Raw genomic sequence first — 22,166 nt, forward strand, 5'->3', positions numbered from 1 at the left:
TGACGAGAAGATGGGAAGCCCAACTAGTTCCCATGTGTACACCTGGTTTCCTTCCTTCTAGATGTGGCACAAACAGAATGGGTAGGGTCCCCAGGTCATGTCCTGAGGGGGCTTTTTAAAAAACAATTTCTGATGAGTTAACTTTCTTACTATATGTATTTCTTCTAAAAGGTAAACTTGGGGGATAAAAAGCAAAAATCAAATCTTTGGTTAATTTTTTTCTGCATATATTTTCTTCAAGAACAATTTCAGGTAAGGTGGGAGAAGGGGAGAGATAAGACTCTCTTCTAAGTACTTTTTCTAGTTGTTAATGGGACTACCCCCATGCCCCAAACCAAAAAGAGTATAGAAAACAAAGAATCCATTCAATCTGCAAAAGTTCAAAGCCTCTGGTCCAAGAGGATGTATAGTAACAATTTAGATAACAACTACTTTAGTCAGACCAATGCTTTTATCCTTTTTGAATTTAAGTGAATGAAAACCACCACTTCAAACAGCCGCCTTCATTAATTTTGTTAAAAAAGGATGAAAACCACCATGTGAAAAAAAATTCCTTCCCTCATCAGGGATTAATATTCAATTTGCCTCGACATTTTCTCTCTCTTCCCTTATGACAACCACATGCTTGATTTAAGAAATGTCAATTCTATATATTCCTTGGTGCACAGTCTACATCAGTCTATTACTTGCAATTGCATTTTTTTCTACTTTCCTGGATAAAGAAATGAATCGACATTCATTTCTTTCTCCAGGAAATGGGATGCTTGAGGTTGCACAAATGTTCTTTTATTTCCATGGCTTAGAAAAATAAATAGGAAAGTAAATGTTTTTATATTTTAATTTACCGCAAAAGGGTCTGCTTGTTTCCAAGAAATCTGAACTCCCCAGGAGAGTGGTCTCATTTTCTCTGGGAAAGATTCTGGAACAGCCAATAAGATGAAGCAGATGTCCAGAAGAGCCACCACTGTGGCCACCAGCACAACGAGGTTGTCTCCATAATTGGCTGAGAGGTATGCTCCAATGGCTGGGCTGCTGACCAGACTGGCTGCAAAGGTGGCTGAGACCTGTGGAAAAAGCACACTCTGACCCAGGGTTCTATCTGCTGCAGATGCACACCTACATTCCTGTTCTTACCCAGGGTCCCCTAGGTGTATACCTATAGCCATTCTCCCCGGCTTTAAACAAGACAAAAGGAATGTGTTGCACACAAATTTTAAGAAAGAGAATTAAAGTAATTTTGTTTTAAGGATTTGTTCACCAACTATTAACTGGAGATATACTGGAAAGCTACAAGAGTAAAAAATGTTTTACTCTTATTTTACTCTCTAAAAATGTTATTAAAAATAATTGTGAAAAACTTTTTCAGTCTTCTTTAATTGAGTAATAGGGATGTGAAGAGAAAGGCATTTAAAAAATTCCTGCAGGATTTATGATAAAAATCTATGAATTACTCAGGGACTGTGCTCAATTTCATCTCCCCAAAACGTGCACTGTTTGAACTTCCAGTCAAGATGGCAGAGTAGGTAAGTGCTGTGCTCATCTCCTCCCATGACTACATCAAAAGTACAAATAAATTAAAAACAACCATCATTAAAAACCACCTAAAGACTAGGTGAACATTAAGTCCTATAACTAAGGACATAAAGAAGCCATGTCAAGACTGGTAGGAAGTGGCAGAGACACGAAACGGGCTGGTCTGACACCCACGTCTGGTGATATCGAGAGGGATATCTCAGCTGCAGAAGTCCTCCCTGAGGACTGAGGGGTCCCAACCGCATACCTAGTTCCCCACTTTACTTTCCAAAGGGCTCCAGTGCCAAAACAGAACCCAAAACTTCTGGCTGTGAAAACGGGGAATTATGGCTGAGTGAGGCAGAGGACTGCTGGAGTTCTCTTAAAGGAGCCATGCACAGACTTAGTGATGGACTCACTCATTCTGAGCTCCAGCGCTGGGGCAATAGCTCAAAAGGTGCCAGGAACATATATGGAGGAACTGTACTGTCTGGCTTCAGTGTGAGGGCTGGAGGCGTAGCTATATCCTGGACAGAAGTGGAAGCAAACTCCACTGTTCCTTTATTGAGGACCCTCCCCGCCCATGCTTATAGGCATAGGTTGGGTGAAGTCTGAGTCTCCATCAACCTGGCTAACACCATTTGCACCACCCTGATGATTCTGATACCACAGCACAAGCAATTTCCAGTGGCTGGCTTTTTTAAACAAACAGCCTGTACAAGCTCCTGCTATGGACTTCCCTAAAATCTCTGAAAGATTCACAAACTCCAAACAAGCAGCGTTTGGCTTTGGCAAGCCTTGTACCTCTGCCTAAGTGGACTCAAGCCTGGCACTAGTGGCAGCTAGCCTTGGTTCACAGTTTTGACTCTCCTGGGTACCTCAAAGCCCAGCACAAGAAATAACCTTCTGCAGATCACTTTGTAGGCTACTACCAGGTGGCCCTGGGCACTGGCAGCATCTGATCTTGGCATGCACCAGTGCCCCTCCCAAAAGGCCCCAGAACCAACATACCCAGTAATGGCCAAATTCAGACCACGGCAGAACACCATCTAACCACCTCAACAAATGACATACCCAAGAGCTGACCTGGCAGGGATAAGAGCCCCACTAACGTAAACCTCACTTTGTGGAGTCAGCCCATATACAACCACTGCACACAGCCAATCAGCCTGAGGGTCAATTCCTCCCACTGACATACCAAGAGCAATCAATACGCAACTACAAAAGGAGGGCACGCCCACATGACACATACAAGGAACACACCTGGAGCACACAGCTCAGTGACCAGGGATACTGCACCACTAGGTCCCATGGGACAACGACTACATAAGGCCACTCCATCCAAACCAGAAGACATAGCAGATATACCTAATATATGGAAAAAAACACAGGGAGTAAGCCAAAATGAGGAGATGAAGAAACATGTCCCAAATAAAAGAACAGGGCAAAACTTCAAAAAAAGAGCTAAACAAAATGGAGGCAAGTAATCTACCAGATGCAGAGTTCAAAACACTGGTTATAAAGATGCTCAATGAACTTTTGGGAAGAATAAATGAATTCAGTGAGAACATTAACAAAGAGCTAGAGCTAGGAAATATAAAAATGGGGGTAAAAAAAACATTAAAAAAAGTCAGAAATGAAAAATACATTAGAGGGAATCAGTAGTAGATTAGATGAAGCAGATGATCAAATCAGCAATTTGGAAGACAAGATAGCAGAAAACCAATCAGAATAGAAAAGAAAAAAGAATTTAAAAAATGACGATAGTTTAAGGGACCTCTGGGACAACATTGAGCATACCAACATCTGTATTATAGGAATACCAGAAGGAGGAGACAGAGAGCAAGAGATTGCAAACCTATTTGATGAAGTAATGACTGAAAACTTCCCTAACTTGATGAAAGAAACAGACAGGAAGCACAGAGCTCCAAACAAGATGAACCCAAAGAGGCCCACACCAAGACATAGCATCATTAAAATGCCAAAGGTTAAAGACAAAGAGAGAATTTAAAAGCAGCAAGAAAAAGTAGTTTGTTATCTACAAGGAAGCTCCCATAAGACTGTCAGCTGATTTCTCAAGCGTAACTGCAGACCAGAAGGGACTGGCACAAAATATTCAAAGTGATGAAAAGCAAGGACCTACAACCAAGATTACTCTACCCAGAAAAGCTATCATTCAGAATCAAAGGACAGATAAAGAACTTTCCAGACAAGAAAAAGCTAACGGAGTTCATCACCACAAGCCAGTATTACAAGAAATGTTAAAGGGACTTCTTTAAGAGGAAAAACATAAATACAAATAATAAAACAGCAATATCTACATACCTATCAGTAATCACTTTGAATATAATGGGATTACATGCTCCAAACAAAAAATAGGGTGGCTGAATGGATAAGAAAATAAGACCCATATATATATGCTGTCTACAAGAACTGACTTCAGATCAAAAGACACACACGGACTGAAAGTAAAGGGATGGAAAAAGATATTTCATGCAATGTAAACAAACATACAAAAAGCTATGATAGCAATACTTGTATCAGACAAAAAAGAGTTTAAAACAAAGGTTATAACAGGAGACAAAGAGGAATACTTCTTAATGATAAAGGGATTAATCTGAAAAGATAATATAACCCTTGTGAACATTTATGCACTCAGTGTAGGAGCATTCAAATATATAAAGCAAATAGAGATAAAAGGAGAGATCAACAGTAATACAGTAATTGTAGGGGATTTTAACATCTCACTGACATCAATGGATAGAGCATCGAGAGAGAAAATCAACAAGGACACAGTAGCCTTAAATGACACATTAGATCAGATGGATATAATAGATAATTTTAGAGCATTTCACCTCCAAGCAGCAGAATCTTTACAAGGGCAAGAGAGATACTTTGCAGGATAGACCACATGTTAGGCTACAAAGCAAATATCAACAAATTTAAGATTGAAATTGTATCAAGCATCTTTTCTGACCACAATGGTATGAAAGCAGGAATCAATTACAAAAAGAAAACTGAAAAGCAGATAAACACAATGCAGGTCAAATAACATGCTACTAAACAATGAATTGGTTAACAATGAGATCAAGAAAGTAATCAAAAGATACCTTGAGACAAATGACAATAAAAACACAATAACCCACAATCTACTGGACATGACCAAAGCAGTTCTAAGAGAGAAAAAGAGTGTAAAATAAAGGTTATAACAAAAGACAGAGGAATACTTCTTAATGATAACAGCAATACATGCAAGAAGCGAGAAAATTCTCAAATAAACAATCTATCCTTAACACTTAAAAGAAGTAGGAAACAATCTATCCTTAACACTTAAAAGAAGTAGAAAAACAAACAAAGCCCTATGCAAGTAGAAAAATATCAGAGTGGAAATAAATGAAATAGTCTAAAAAAAAAAAATCCAAAGATCAATGAAACCAAGAGCTGGTTCTTTGAAAAGATGAACAAAATTGATAAACCTTTAGTCAGATTCATCAAGAAGAGAGAGGACCCAAATAAATAAAATCAGAAAAAGGAGAAGTGACAACTGAGACTACAAAAATACCAAGGATTGTAAGAAAATACTATGAACAATTGTATGCCAACAACTTGGACAATATGGAAGAAATGGATATATTACTAGAAACAATGATCAAAAAAAAGTCTTCTATAACTTTGTAATGCATTCAACAATTATTCGCTAAATGAATGAGTGCAGTCCCTTTTCTGTAACACCATGTCCCAAATAAGTGACTGAAACATACAACCAGCAGTATAATACCAATGGATTAACATGGCTGAAATTCTAACACCTCTGCCATTTGAATTAGGTACACAGAAAATTCTGTTTACTGTTTAGGGTTTGTCAAGAGATCAGCTAACAAGAAACAAATCAAATCAACTTAAAAAACTTTGTAACTGACAACTCAGGCATTCCTGCTAATCTGCCAACCCTAATAAATTATGAGCCATTTCTACCTTGCTATTTTTAACTTTTTTATTTCAATTGCTTCATATTTTCTTTTGTATAAGCCAATATTTGCCACTTACTTTAAATCTCACTTTTCACTGAATTTTTAATAGAACATTAATTACTTTTTTGGTTAAAAAACAAAATTTATTATCTTACCCATCCATAAGCAGTACTTCGCTCGTGCTCCTGAGTGACATCAGCTACATAGGCAAATATCACAGAGAATGTGACTGAGAAGACTCCAGACACGGAAATCATTGCGAAATACCACCTATAAAAGATATTTTAATTACCCAGGAATAAGTGTATATAGTTTTAGAACCAGATCAAAGATTATAAAACAAGAAATAAATTTAAACATATGCATGTATAAGTACATTTAAGGGTGTAAAGGACAACTAATAAAATTATAAACAAGGTGAAGAGGAAGAAGTAGAAACATACTAATTTTGTCGCTGTTTAAAGCGCGTCAGTAGATACAATTTAAAAAAATGAGAGCAAGGGGATTAAGTAAAGTTAGTTTTAAAGTAAGCCAAAACAAATAAAATAAAAATTTTCTGTATTTCGTAGCTTTAGTTAAGAAAAAGACATATACAGCAAATGACTTTACAAAAGCTACAAAAAAGCAGAAAGTGTAACAAAAAACATTAATGTAATTAAGACTAAAAACTCCTATCTTGTGCATAGATGCTTTAAAAATCTATAGTTAAAATACTAGCAAACAGAACGTCACAGAACAAAAAGGAGTTTATCTCAGGATATAATGATGTTTCAATATTAGAAAGTCTATTACTATAATTTATTATAGTAATAGATCTAAGGAGAACAATCAAATTATCTCCACTGATGCAAAAAGGCATCTGATAAAATTTGACATTGTCTCTAACCACTATGCAATACATCTGAAATTAATATAATATTGTCAACTGTATTTGAAAAAAATTAAAATTAAAATAAAAGAGAATTTAACATCCATCTTGATTTTAAAAAAATCTCTAGATAAAATAGGAATGAGTATTTTTTTAATATAAAAACTAGCTTAACTACTTAATAATAAAACATTACAACATTTCTTTTATAAATAAAGTAAGTCCACAACCATCACTTTTATTTAACATTACTCATTAGCCAACAAGTAGGAAAAGCAGCAGCGTAAAAATTGGAAGAAGTAAAATCATTTAATGATCTAAAAAAATTTTTAAGGTATTTGGAGGACATGAAAAAAAGCCTCAATTCAATGGAAAAGCATGACTTGTTCTTGGACAGAAAGACTCAATACTAAAAAGTATTTTATAAAAATTCATCATCCGGTAGAAAATAAAATGATCCATTGTGGGTCATTCTAAGCTCTGTGCCTATAGTCAAATAGATACCCAACAAATTCAGAATATGACAAATGACATAAAATTCTTATTAGGTAATCAAATGAGGATATTTTCACATGAGCCAAAAAAGAAAATCTATTAATCACACTGAAAACAAAAAACAAAAATCCTCCATTCTAAGGTGTGTTCTTCACATTGTTGAGATCAATAACAGGAATTCTGGTCAAAACAGCAAAACAACAAAGTTACATGCTAAATATTCTCTTACCTATATAAAAAAAATGAGATCATATTAAAATTCATATCATGATTTGTAAGAGAATATGGGTATACTACATAGCCTATTCTTATACCACAGTATACTTACAATGTAGTATACATAAAAGTGACTGCTGCCTATCGATGTAAACTATGTGCCTATCAGTGCCCTCAACCAATGAGCTGACCAAAGCAATACATCTGTAGTCAACTGAGCCACAGCAGTGAGTACAGGTATCATCGGTCCCCTCTCAAGACCCAATCCTGTAACAAACTCATGGCAACATCTTTTATTTCTTTTTTTTACCTCAATAACTTATCTTAGGCTTAATTCTATAATCTCATTTCCTCATTTATAAAACGGGCATGATGGCAACTTCCCAAACTGGCTTTCAGTATTATCAAAGAGATCAAAATGAAAACACAGATACAACTGCTTTGAAATGGTTAAGTGATCTGTAGGTGTGTTACTTGTAACTGACCCAAAATAGACAGTTATGATAATGGGGCTGAGCCACTTACCATGGGCTGATCCTCATCAGTGGAATTGGGAAGCAGGTAAAAAAGACAGTGCAGAGGAGAAATGGCTTCCTCCCCCACACATCAGACAGAGCACCTATGAGCGGGGCACTCAGGAAAGAGAGCAGGCCCTAGAGAAGAAAAGAGAAGCAAAGGTCAAATTTATAATATGATTCACCAATTACTTGAAATTCTTATTTTCTAAATGAATTTCTAAATGCTCCAGTTCATTTTATTGGCCCCCAAACAGAATAATTTGAGACATTAAATAAAAAGCGTCATTTAAAAAATTCTAACAAAATTTCTAAACATGCTTTTAGAAAGGGAAGAAAGGGGTAGAAGCTTGTTTTCTGGGAGAAACTGCAATAGAGGTGATATGAAATATACACACCCACAGTTGGCCCTTAAGATGAACATACACCAAGTATATGGGAAGAAGCCAGAAATTTAATTCATTTTAATAAATATGTACAGCATATCTATTATGTGCAAAGCTCTGAATTAACTGGTGCAATGAAGACACACAAGTACATACCATCTACTCTCAAAGCGCCTGTAAGCTAATAGGGATAAACAATGAAACTGGGTGATGAGTACATGGGCATTCATCATATTATCCTCTACTTCTGTGTATCTGAATTTTCATAATATGTTTTAAAAATTCCTTAGCATAGCATATAAAAACAGGATCTTCCAAAATTTGGCCCTAACACACACCCTATGCTTTGCTATATGCAATACTTCTTAGTTTTTTCAATAAACCATGTTCCTTTGTGCCAATGGGTCTTTGCACAGGCCCTTGCTGTGCCTGCATGCACTTCCTACACCTGGACCTGGTAAACTACTGGTCATTCTTCATAACTCATACCATTTAGGAGGGGCACATAAGACAAACTCCCTCCATCTGGTGGTACATTATCTCTTTTATCGTAATTGTAACACTGTATGACAATTATTTATTTATCTATTTTCTCTATTGGATTAGAAACAGATTAAGGTCAGAAGAATGGTTTCTTTTCATTTCTGTACCCTTGGGACCTATCACAGGGCCTGGTGAATAAGGGTTTTCAAAGAGGTTTGGTGAAATGAATAGAACTTTTAAGAGAAAATCAACTCATAGCAGTTTCCAAGATCACATAGCTGGGAAGAAAGGGAATAAAATTCCAATCCTTACTAGCCACCAGTAAACCCAGAGCCTGTGGCCAGGAGACAAGTAAACTGAAGTAAGGGGAGGTGAGAGAAAGACTTTGTGGAGAGCAGGAAAGCTGAAAGGCTTTTTGACCCCTCTCAAATAAAATATTAATTCTTGTAATATCTAAGCCAGAGTGGATTTCTAGGGCATTTGGTATATTCTTGTGTCAAGAGAGTAACAAATCAAGGATTAAATGATTTCCTTCAACAAAAAGAAGCAGGGATCAAATTCAGGAACTGTGACTATCAGCTTCATAACATTTAGAAAAGAAAATCTTATGTTGCTTCAAAATTCTCTAAAAATATCAAATATCTGATTACTTGGGTAGTATACAACTGGTAAAAAAAAAATTCAAAGAAATTTAGGAGGAAAAGGATGTAGAAACCACCACCGCCACAAAAACAAAACAAAAATTCTTTAAACACAAAGAACCCTGGAAAAGGTTTGGGCAGTTCTGATTTCAGATTTTATACAATGCTTTAAAATATGGAATGTATGCTATTTTTAAACTATGAGAAGGCCAAGCATTAAAGTTATATCTAAAATAATGCAGTTTTAACAGAAAAAAAAGATATCGTCTTCTAGATTAGGAATTTAAATTGTAATTTAATCCATTCATTAAATAAAATTGTTTAAATAAAATTCTCAGTAACAATAACAGATATTGAAAATATCCTCTGTGAGAACCTAATTTTTATATTAAGATGCTAAAATACAATCTAATAAAATACTTGTCTCTATGGAAAACTTGTATTTCCTAAAAATCAAAGATTTTCTTCTGTCCCAGAGTTATTTCTTCACTACTCAGTCTGGCCCTAGATTCTATCCAGGGCACATTATTAGAGAAGTAGATTAAGAAGGACATTTGTGCCTTGAATGACTGGGCAAGTACTTCATCAGTCCTAAAGATGCAGCAGAGCACAATTTGCAAATGAAAACAAAATGTTTAAAAAATCAAAACCAGACTGACATCAAAGTCCTGGACTTTATCAGAAATACAGTTGATTCTCATTATTTACAGTAATTATGCTCTACAAGATTGCCACAAATACTGAATTAGCAAATACAGAAACACTGCACCTGGAGAAACACAAGGTTAGATTCCTGCAAAACTCTGGTCACATATTTTCATCGACTGATCAATATGTAACCCTGGTTTATGTGTTTTTGTGTTGAAAGGTACCTCACTTAATATGTTATTGATTTATTAACATTCAACTATCAGCCAACAGTACTATGACTCATGCCTGAATGAAGCTTATCTAACACAATATTTTCTCCATAAGGCACACCACGGCCCTCTTGCACTTAGAAATATTAGACAGTACTTCACCACTACACTTGCCCCACAATAAACAGCAAATTCAGCAGCAACAGAAGGCACAAAAATGCAAAAAAAAAAAAAAAAAAAAAGGCACTAAATAGACTAGAAAAAGAATACATATTTATAGTATGAAACCTGAAATAGGAAGACAGAAGGTTGCCTTCAACTTCAGCTAGGAATGTGAGGTTGGGCAACTCAAATTCTCCCCATATCCTATGCATGAATAATCACAAAAGCATTATGTTGATTTTGTTACATCTTATGACAAAATTCTCAGTATTCCTTAATAAGTAACAAGGAACTTGCAACATGTATCCATGGGTTACCCCCAAATTAGATGGAGTCATTTTGATTTTTCATATAGTATTTTATTAATGACTTTTATATCTTTCATTTCTTAAAAGTAGATCAAAGAGAAAACTCTCATAATTGTAGTTTTTATTTATATAACTGACAAATCTTTTCACATAAAAATAAAATTAAAACGGGGGCCACCTTTCTGACCTAGAACCCACTGAGACCCTGCACAGTATAGAACTTCCCTTTCTAGAGTGCATATCAATCAGTTTAACAAGGCAAATGAGAAACATGACAAAGTGACTTAACTAAAGTCCAGAAAAGGGGATTTATGAAGCAAGAGGAAGGTCAAAGAACAGAGACTTCAAGGGAAGAACAATATGGGCAAGAAGGGTGGAAGTGTTTTTATTTTTGTGGTGGGAAGAGAAGTGGGAAAAATTCTCTGAAAGAAAGCAGAAAAAAAGAGCAATTCAATTTACTTAATTAAAATATAAACAGGCTTTTTCCTTATTCTTAGAAGGAGTAGGGCCATTACTTCAAATTGATTCCAAGATAGTAATAATCATAATAACGGCTAGCAATCATATATGCCAATTGTTCTATGCTTTCATGAATGTCTTACCCTTAGAAATAGGTAATTATTAGGATAAATAACTACCCTAAGGCCCAGCGCTCATAAGCAGTAGTGGCAGGATTTAGCTCAGGTGTGAGGTAGCTCCAAAACCTGAACCCTAATCTCTAAGCTCACAATTCAAAACGGCTATTAAGCTAACTTGTTGACATTTCAGTGTCTCTAACCTAAAGCACATAAAGCACTACACTTACCTACTTAAGTTTTCTTAAACATGTTTTAATAAATGGATAAATTAGCAGTCTGTTATAAACACCTGTACTTAAAACATAAAATCATCTCTCAAGAAGATTTTTAAACAATTTTATTTATGGATAATAAAAACGTCTTTTTTTTTCTTTTAAAGAGATTTTATTTTCTGTCAACCTTATTTCCATTTTGTTTAAGAATCTGAAGACTACTCAGTGGTTGTTCCTACTCATTCAGTGACCTGAGCAGTGGAGGCTGCAGACCAGTCTTCAGCGGCAGGCTGAGCACTCCAGTCTTCAGTAGGAAACTGCTGAATAGGGACAGAGGGCACCTGCATGTTTTCAGACCAGTCTGTTACTTCAGGTTGAGCAGCAGTGAACTCAGGAACTGGAGCAGTCCATTCACCCTGAAATTCCTCCTTGGTCACAGCCTTTTCAGCAGCAGCCTGCTCTTTCTTTTCAATCTCTTCAGGATCTCTGCAGAAGTAGAGAATAGGCATGACATTCCACGGGTGTTCACAAGAGATGGTGCCATGCATGCGCAGGACTTCCCAGGCCAGTATCCACATGAGATCCACTGAGTGAGCTCCTTTGTTGTTGCAAGGAATGGCAATGTCCACATGGCACACAAGAGTCTGTCTTACACAGGGTGGTGGTAGGAAGGTTAACATAACATACCTCTGGGAGAAGCTAGTGGTCAGCCCTGGGATCGGTAACCACCAAAAGTCTCGGTTCCCAGAAGGTTGCCTGGATCTGGTTAGTAAAGGTCCCAGGAGTGAAGTGACCAGCAACAGGAATGGCTTCAGTGGCAGTAGCAAACTTCAGCACAGCTCACTGGCCAGTATTCCTAGATGACACTGACATCAGCTGGATTTTCAATGGCAACAATGACACGAACTGCCAGCAGAAGCTTCTCTTCAAATTTATGATGTAGATGCCGTCACTCTTCCTTTTGTAGATGTACTGGTTCCATCTGGAAGTCAAGGTTGGTGCTACTTAAGTGGGTTCCTGCTGCAAGGAATTTGAGGACATCCTCCTCCTTCATTTGCAGGACATCAAGGGCTCCAGATATTGTGATGGTTTCCCTTTAAGTTACGTGAGAACCAAGAACAACGCCGTATGGACCCTTCTTTGGGTAGCACAGAAAAATCAAAAAGGATAGTCTTTATTCAAGTTTCTGTCCAAATTAAGAAAGCAAGAATTATTCTCCCTCCCTCCATGTGTGTATGTATGAAAAACATTTTTGTACTTATTAATCCAAAGAGTATCTTTGAGAGGACTTTACAGGTATCTTTTTTTTTTTTTTTTAATTCTTAAAAGCATCAACTAACAATTTCTGTGTGTGTCTATGCTAAGCTACTATGCTAAATACTGCTGATAATTTAATTCATTTAAGTAGCAGGATGGGCAGTTTAGCAGCAACTCCTAGGACTACAGAAACTCTTAACATATTAAAAATGGCACAATTGCTTTAGGAGATAATATGATCTTTAAATGTCCCTGGACGAGGGTTTTGGCAGAAGATCTATGTGGCCATCTTCTTGGTCAGACTTGATGGTCAAATCTAGACTAAGAAGAAGCACATCTGCATGTGAACCCAAGCCCTGAGCTGGCTCACTAGGTCTATTTTCTCCCTTTTCCCAAGCCCTTGCTGTGATGTCAAAGCTAGACCAGATTAAGATTGTATACTTTAGAGCTCCCTCTTCATACTTATTACTCTAATTGTAAATCAACCCTGGACAGCCAGCATACTTAGTTTAGTTTGGGACACTGATGAAGCTATCTAATTTTGTAATAAATATAAAACACACTAAAGAAAGAAGCTTCAAGAAGTTGCAAGGCAATCAGACCAGCTGGTCTTAATGAAGAAAATGATTACAATCACTCCATCTGCTCGTGTTAACCAGTGGTCAAACTATAGCATCTCAGTATGGTGTTACACTTCGAAGTGTAGCCAAAACTTCTGTGGTTAGCTTTATGCGTCAGCTTGGTTAGACTACAGTACATAGTTTTTTATTCAAACTCTAGTGTAGGTGTTGCTGTGAAGGTGTTCTGTGGATGTGGTTAACATCTGCAACAATTAGCTTTAAAGGGTATTACCTTCAATAGCATAAGGAGCTTTATCCAATCAGCCTTAAGAGGAAAAGTTTCAGATTTCTATGCTGGGAAAGAATTCTTCCTCATGACTGTAGCACAACTCCTGCCTGAGTTTCCAGCCAATCTACAGGCCTGCCCTACATATCTCAGACTTGCCAGCCCCATGATCATGCGGGCCAATTCCTTAAAATAAATCTTTACATATATATTTATTCTATCAATTTTGTTTCTCTGGAGAACCCTGACTGACATGATTTCTTATTGTTATTCATACAACAATGTCTACCACGTTTCAATTTCATAAAAACAAAAACTGCAGTAGAAAAGCGGTAGAAAGGTAAGACTTTGGGAATCTGAGAAGTGAGTTTTCTTTCTTTTATAATTAAGATGGACAAATACTAAATTAATCAGCATAAAATATGAGGGGATTATCATAAAGTACATTGTTTAGAAATAAAGAAACAAACAATCCTCATTAGAAAAATAAAAAACTGGAAGGTACATCATAAAAGTAGCCAGCAAATATATGTAAAAGTATTCAACCTTAATTTTATTAGTATTTACAGAAAGACATCATTTTCAAGCTACCAGACTGGTGAAAATCTAAAAAGTCATACTTGTGTGAGAACATGGTGAGACAGACACACACACACTGCTGGTGGGAGTGTGAAATAGCACAACTGCTTTAGGAGAAAATGTGGTACTATATATGTAAGACCTTTAAAAATGCCTAAACGTTTTTATTTACTAGCTATACCTTTACAACTCCATTTTTAGAAAACAATAAAGAATACAAAGATTTATTTTTAAAAAAATTATTACATAATTATCTTCAATAATTTAAAATTAGAAACAATTTATATAGGTAATGGATAAATAAATTATGACACATTCATACAATGGAATAGTATATAACCATTTCAAAAAATACAATCAGTTCTTGCCTTGCATGATAGTATAGGACTATAAAAATAACTGTAGAAGCTGAAATCTTGTAATTTTAACCAATGAGAAAAACTGTAATTCGTTCTATGATCTTTAGAATTTTTTTGTCAGAACACTGAAAACTCTGTCAGTTATAAATGTTTAGTGAAATGAAAAAAAATTATTTAAGTACACTGTAATTTAAACATTAAGAATTAAATTTAAAAATGTATTTCTTTGTAAAAACTTATCAAGAGTCATCTGAGCAGTGTATACCATCTTCATAAGTCAAATAATGTATGATGCACAGTGAGTATCTTCCATGGATTGGCAAATTTTGCCTTGCTAAATTTGGATCAGCTTTTAACACTTTGTCCTTTATGCTTACAATGTCATGAAATATTCTCTCTCAGAGTTCCTGTAATGTGAAGCTTTTTGCTGGCATGACTTCCTCTGGGACATCTTTATCCTTTTCTTCACAATCATTTTACTCATTTATGCTGATAAGTTTATCTTCACTAAGGTCCTTGGGCCGCACATCTAAAGTTCCTCCAACATGTTCCAGTCAGCTGTTTCTTCCATAATTCCACTGAGGTTCTATGGGGGTCTCACTTCCAGCTTTATTACTATTTCTATTTTATATCTTTTTTTTAAAATTATTTTTTATTATGGTGACATTGGTTAAATCCAGTAAGTTTCAAGTGTACACTATTTGTTTCTTATTGCACTTTCATCTTTGTTGGCAGATTCCCTCTTTTGATGATCCATTTTTGTAAACTGTCATGTAGTTTATCACTGAAGACCAGTAGGCAACACAACTACTACATGCTTTGCTGTCTGTGCCTGAACTAAGACATGCACGGTGACCAGATACTGACACTTTGAAATGCTGTGACTCGTTACTAATAATAATGTGCATCTATTATTTATTTAGTGTTTTGTAGACTGAGGAGCTAGTCGCATTTTGTACTTTATGTAGTTATGCACAGCTGACATAACATGGTAATGAAAATTCACTGTGGTATTGGGGAAACTGGTGTTATTTAACTGGACTGTGGTAAATAAAACGTGTGCGTAGTAGAATGTACAAAGAGAGGGCTGCCTGTATTTCATAGAATTTTTAATGTCATGGGGAGATTGTTATGATACAATTAGTGACTGCTGACATAAGGAAAAAAGTACACCTCTCCCAGGTGATTCCCTGAGATGCCACCTTTCTCAGCATGCTGGTGCACCCAAGCTGCCTCTAGTGTTTCTTTTCATACAAATGGCCTGTCTTGGTTTATGCTGGAGACTTTCCTAAAATCTCTCAAAGGCTCACAAATCTCAAAGAAAGAGCATCTGGCCTTGGCATGCCGAGGTGGCATCTCAGGGAATCACCTGGAAGAGGTATATTTTTTCTTATGTCAGCAGTCACTAATTATACCATAAAAATCTCCCCATGACATGCCTTGTATCTCTTGCTGAGCAGCCCCAAGCTCAGTACTAGCAGAAGCTAGCCTCTCAAGGCACCTCTAAGCCCAGTATGGGTAGTAGCCATCTGTGAATTGCTTGGTGACTCTGAGCAGGCCATGGAAGTGTACAGGCTACAGCTGAACTTGGCCTGTAGCTGGGCCCCTTCCAAAAGGCCATTGGGCTGGCACATCCAGTGGCCTGCTTCCACCAGAGCCCAGCTAAAGTGAATCTTGCTCTGACGGGTTGGCCCCTTCCCAGCCAGTTCTCACAACCAATCAGCCTGAAGGTCAATCGCTATCATCAAAGCGCAAACAGCAACCAAAGTGCACCTACATCGGGAGGGCACACACAACCCATACAAGGGACACACCTTGAGCACCTCATTCAGGTGACCAGGGAAGACTGTGCCACTGGGCCCCACAGGACACCTAGTACATAAAGCCACTTTACTAAGACCAGGAGACTTTGAAACCCTACACAATATGGAGAAACAAACACAGGGAGGCAGTCCGAATGAGGAGACAAAGAAACATGTCCCACGTGAAAGAACAGAACAGAGCTCCAGAAAAAGAACTAAACAAAATGGAGACAAGCAGTCTACCAGATGCAGAGTGCAAAACTTTGGTTATAAGGTTACTAAATGAACTTAGGGGAAGAGTTGATGAACTGAGGGGGAACTTTAAAAAAGAGATAGAAAACATAAAAATGGAGATGGAAAACATAAAAGGGAACCAGTCAGAAATGAAGAATACAATAACTAAAATGAAGAATACCTTAGGGGGAATCAACAGATTGTATGAAGTGAAAGATGAAATAGGTGATTTAGAGGATGGGATGGTGGAAGACACCCAATCAGAACAGCAACAAGCAAAAATAATCCAAAAAAATGAGGACAGTTTAAGGGGCCTCTGGGACAACATCAAGCTTAATAACATTTGCATCATAGCGGTACCAGAAGGAGAAAAGAGAAAGAAATTGAAAACCCATTTGCAGATTTATAATGATGGAAAACTTCCCTAACCTGATGAAGGAAACAGACATACAAGCCCACAAATCCAGAAGAGTTCCAAACAAGATGAACTCAAAGAGGCCCATATCAAGGCACAACATCATTAAAATGCCAAAGGTTAAAGACAAAGAGGGAATCTTAAAAGCAGTAAAAGAAAAACAGTTACCCACAAGGGAACTCCCATAAGACTATCAGCTGATTGCTCAACAGAAATTCTGCAGGCCAGAAGGGCTTAGCACAAAATATTCAAAGTGATGAAAAGCAAGAACCTACAACCAAGCAAAGCTATCATTTAGAATTTAAGGACAGATAAAGAGCTTTCCAGACAGAAAAAGCTAAAGGAGTTCATCATCACTAAACCAGTATTACAAAAAATGTTGGAGGGATTTCTTTAAGAAGGAAACAATATGTACCAAAAATATAAATAAAGAATGGCAATAACTACAGATCTATCAACAAGTACTTCAAATGAAAAAGAATTAAATGCTCTAATCAAAAGATAGGGTGGCTGAATAGATAAGAAAGGAAAACCTGTACATACGCAGCCTACAAGAGACTCAGTTCATATCAAAAGACACCAGACCGAAACTAAAGGGATGGAAAAAGATATTTCATGAAAATGGAAATGAAAAAAAATCTGGGGTTGCAATACTTATAGTAGACATAAATGACTTTAAAACAAAGGTTATAACAAGGGACAAAGAAGGACCCAGTACTCCCACTTCTTACTATTTATCTGAAGAAACTCAAAATACTACTTTGAAGGGACATGTGCATCCATATGTTCATTGCAGCATTACTTATAATTGCCAGGATATACAATGGAATATTACTCAGCCATAAAAATAAATGATAAATAAAAGAATGAAATCTTGCCATCTTCAACAAAACGGAGGGTACGGTGCTGAGTGATGTAAATCAGACAAAGACAAATGCCATATGATTTCGCTTACATGTGGAATCTAAGAAATAAAATAAATAAAACAGAAACAAACTCATACAGAGACAATTTTAAGGGTTGCCAGATGGGGCAGGGTTGGGGGATGGCTGAAAAAGAGGAAGGTATTAAGAAGTACAAATTGGTAGCACACAATAGTCATGGGAATGTAAAGTATAGCATAAGGAATATAGTTAATAATATTGTTACTATGTACAGTGTCAGATGGGTACTAGATTTATTGGGGTGATCAATTTGTAAGTTGTATAAATGTGTAACCACTATGTTGTACACCTGAAACTAATATTATATGCCAACTATAATTGAAAAATAAAAAATATTTTTAAAAACGCACAAAAAAGACTGGAAAGAAATGTGAATTTGACAAGATTTAGTGAGCACCTATCAAGTGTCAAAACTATTATAAGTGCTGGGGATAGTAGTGAGCAAGGCAAATAAATTCAACACGTTCAAGAAAGTGCCAGTCTAAAAGAAGAGGGGCGAGGAGGACACATAAAAACATGATAAAGATAAAGCAAAATATACGGCATGTCAGAAGTGAGATGATAATGTTTTGGAGAAGAACAAAGCAGAGAAGGGGAAATGGGAGTGATGAGAACAGGATACATTATTCAAGACACCAGTCAATAAGGCCTCACAAAAAAATGACATCTGGGCTAAACACTGAGAGTTACGGAGTGAGGCCTGTCAATAACTGGCAGAAAGAAATCTAAGTAGAAAAGCAGTACCTGCAAAGCCCTCGACAAGCAGAGGTTGATGAAGTTGTAACTGAAGTGAAGTGAGCAGGGAGTGGAGGAGAGAATATGAATGCTGCCAGAAAATAAAGCAGGATTGGTTAAGAAGAAAGCCACGAGCTGGCTTATATTTTATCAAGAGCTCTCCTGAAAGGGGACTAGGTAGTGTTTTGATTATAGATCTAGTTTGAAGGTAGAATCACAGAATTTGCTGATGGATTTGGTTTGGGATATGAGAGAGAAAGAAGTCAAGACTGACCCCAGGGCTTTGATCTGAGCAAGATGGCATGACCAGTAATTGAAATGAGGAAGACTTCTGAGTTGGTAAGGCTGGAGGGGAAGAACCAGAGTTTAGTTTTGGAGATGTTAACTTTGAGATGCTATTCAGTCATAGAAAGAGATGTCAATTAGGCCACTGGATATATAAGTATGGAGTTCTGGGCCAAGGTCTAGGAAGATATATATTAGAGAGCTGAAAGTAATAATTCTCACAATATCGTCAAGGGAGTGTAGAGATAAAAGAAATTGTTGTCCAAGGCTTGAGCCACCCATTTTGCAGAAGCCTAGGAGATAAGGAACATATATTACTTGTCAGAAATAAGGTTAAGAAATAAGTCAATTTGAAAACATAATTAAGAAAAACAAAGTTACCATATGACCCAGCAGTTGCACTCCTAGGTATTTATGAAGGATGAAGTGAAAACATGTCCACATGAAAACTTGTATACAAATGTTCACAGCAGCATTATTCACAGTAGCCAAAAATTGGAAACAACCCGAATATCTATCAACTAATGAATAGATAAACTGTGATATACAATGGAATAGTATTTTGCCATAAAAAGAATGAAGTACTAATATGTGCTACAATGCAGGTAAACCTTGAATATACTGTGCTAAGTGAAAGAAGCCAGTCCTAAAAGACATTACACTGTAGGATTCCATTTGTATAAAATGTCCAGAAGAGGCAAATAATAGAGAAGTAAATTTGTGCTATCTAAGGCTAAAGAGAATGGGGGGAAACAAGGAGTGACTGCGAATGGGTACAGGATTTCTTTTGAGGGTGATGAAATGCTCTAAAGTTGATTGTGTACTGATGAATCAAAGCTGGGTGACTTGGATAGTATGTGAATTATAGCAATAAAGCTACTGAAAAACAAAACACTCCAAACTAAAACAGAAGAATTTGCAGAACTGTTCTACTCTTGTATCCTTTACTGATGCTCACCTCAAATCTAAACCTTCTCTTCCATGCATTGGAATAGTAAACTTACAAAGTAAGAGTTAACTGTAGAAAATCTACAAAGATGAACAAAAGATGAAAAAAGAAAACTAAAAGTCATTCATAAAACCACACATTTTCAAACTTCAGGTGATTCCTTTTCAACTTTTTCTCTCTGCTAATATACATGTATTTTGGGCCACATAAAACTGAAATTGTACCATATAGTTTTACATCCTTTTATATGGTATTCTTCAAAACTGTGTTCTTTATATGTCTGTTTTACATCGTATGGCTGTACCACAACTTATTTATTCTTTCAATTTTAAGGTATTTTAATTATTTCCATGTGTCTATTTACAAATAGCCTATTACCTGAATCTCTAAATAACTATACTTGATTAGAACAATTTTCTAGAAATGGAATTACTTTGTTAAAATATGTGAATATTTTTAAGGATCTTAAAATACTGCCTTTTGTTAAAGCTATTAACAATTTATCCTCTCATCAACACTGCATGGAGGGGGCCCAATTTACACACACTGAACTGGTCCTGGTCAGTTTAAACTTTTTAACCAATTTGTATGTAAAAATATTATCTCATTTAACTTGTTATTCATTACTTACGAGTGATAAATTTATTTTTACACTGACATCTGTAGATTGCCAGTTTACGTCCTTCTTTGCCCTTCTGGGATACAGGCACTTTCCAATAGTTTTATTCTAAGAATGTTTTTATGTATTCTTTCTTCTTTTATGTATGTTGAAAATGTTTTGTTATTTGTCTTTTAATTCTGATGATGGTTTTGACTTACCAAAGTTAAAATATGTAAATGACTCAACCTTTTCCTTTATGAATTCTTGTTCTAAAAAAAGAAAATCTTTCCCCCAACTAGTATGAAAAATGGTTTTCAAGATTTCCTTCTAACAGTTTTTGGTTTTTACATACTTTTCTTTGCAACATTTATTGAGTATTTAGCACATGCAAGTACTTTGCTAATAGCTATACATATACTAGCTAATTTAATCCTCATACTCACCACCCTACTGGAAAGATCTTTTGTCTTCCTCATTTCATGAATAATAAAACTGAGGTTAGGGAGGTTAAATTATAAGACTAAGGTAACATAGTTAATAAGGTATAGAGCAGAGATTTAAAGCTAAAGCAATTTAAAGCCATATTCATTCTACTGTGCTCGCATGCATATTAAGATATCTTAATAGAGCTAGGCTTTGCTGTAGGGTTCTATCAATATACAATAACCAATTAATAAAGTACATAAGTCCTTATTAAAGTTCAATAAGTTGAAGTTCAAGAGTCATTGAAGCTGAATAAGTCTTTGTCCAAGCCCTTGAATAAAACCAAAACCTTTTTTCTTTTTTTTAAAGAATACCATTGTGACTGTCTCTTAGTGAAAGTGTAAAGTGTAGCATGCTGCTCAGCTTTAGAATATAGACCTAGTTGGTTTTATTTTGCAGAACCAGACTAAAACATTTTATTAGCTAGCCACAAGACAAAAGAACTGAGTAACTTCCTCAAGAATCTATTGTAAGGATAAACATATATTTTTTATCAGTGCTCACTCTTCTGCCTTTAGTTTTCATTTTTATCAATACTGCTCATAAACTGGTGCTTAAACAACCACACACCAGATTCTTGATAATATTCCTCTTGCTTTCAGTGACTATTAAAAAATTCTTGTTTCAGTCTTTATTTAAATTGCCTTATTTTATTTATGTTGTTGTAAATATTATCAAATTCTTTTTGACAACAGGCAAAGAATAAATGGTATTCATGACAATTATGCTGCTCAAAACTGTGAATCCAATTCGGCAAATTATTAGGACATAATTTTAATTTTAAATGTGCTGTTTAGCACAAAGTAAAATTATGTAGAGATTGATATTATCTAAGCTGGAAAGGACATATTAGACACTATATCAGTATACTTAATGTGGGATGGGACATAACATTGTATTTTAATATATTTAAATTAAAAATATATATTTATAAGCTTTTCTGATAAATATCACATTGAAATTTAAACAATAAATTAAGGGGTTGAGAACTCAGAAACTTGTGACTAAAATACCAGCCTTGCCAAAAGACTACATACCCAACTAAATCTTGATGTTTCCTTCTTCAATCTCAAAGTATAGTTCAAAAGAAGACAGTAACATTTGTCCATTTTATTCTGTTGATAGGTAGAGCAACTAAAAGTTCAAAAAACTAAATCCTTTAGAAATTGCTATCTACATATTAGTAAAAACAAAATACTGCTTTCCCCAGTAAATCATTTTATGCCTTATGGATGTGGGTTATATTTTATTTTGACTCTGAAATCCAGCTAAAAATTGAGTTAGATCTCCAGAACAAATAGTAATCGTTTTTCCTAAATCCCATTTAAACTTCCAGAGTTAAACGACTAAGGATTCCTGGTTTCGTTCACAATGAACCATATAAAAACTGTTCTTACCTTTACACCTTGAATGAGACCGTTCATGAGGAATGTGTGTTGAGGAAACGTTTCATGTAGAACCTACAAAAAA

At 35.8% G+C, this 22,166-nt stretch overlaps 1 protein-coding gene and 1 pseudogene across 5 annotated transcripts in view; both read right to left on the reverse strand.

Annotated features, from left to right (window-relative positions):
* The window catches only part of SLC71A2 (solute carrier family 71 member 2), a 92,104-nt gene that overhangs the window by 17,540 nt on the left and 52,398 nt on the right, over positions 1 to 22,166 (reverse strand). For 4 of the 5 annotated variants that reach the window (XM_039888486.1, XM_039888483.1, XM_039888484.1 and 1 more), the window contains 5 exons: positions 22,094 to 22,156; positions 7,588 to 7,715; positions 5,639 to 5,753; positions 2,776 to 2,880; positions 846 to 1,064 (listed from right to left, as the gene is read on the reverse strand). In XM_039888486.1, coding sequence (XP_039744420.1) covers positions 846 to 1,064; positions 2,776 to 2,880; positions 5,639 to 5,753; positions 7,588 to 7,715; positions 22,094 to 22,156 — 630 coding nt within the window. The remainder of the gene's footprint in view (positions 1 to 845; positions 1,065 to 2,775; positions 2,881 to 5,638; positions 5,754 to 7,587; positions 7,716 to 22,093; positions 22,157 to 22,166) is intronic. The other variant, XM_039888485.1, reaches the window with a different exon arrangement.
* LOC120622773 (40S ribosomal protein SA-like) lies at positions 11,357 to 12,391 on the reverse strand (annotated as a pseudogene).

Source organism: Pteropus medius, unplaced genomic scaffold, assembly GCF_902729225.1.
Source record: "Pteropus medius unplaced genomic scaffold, Ma_sr-lr_union100, whole genome shotgun sequence".
Taxonomy (NCBI): domain Eukaryota; kingdom Metazoa; phylum Chordata; class Mammalia; order Chiroptera; family Pteropodidae; genus Pteropus; species Pteropus medius.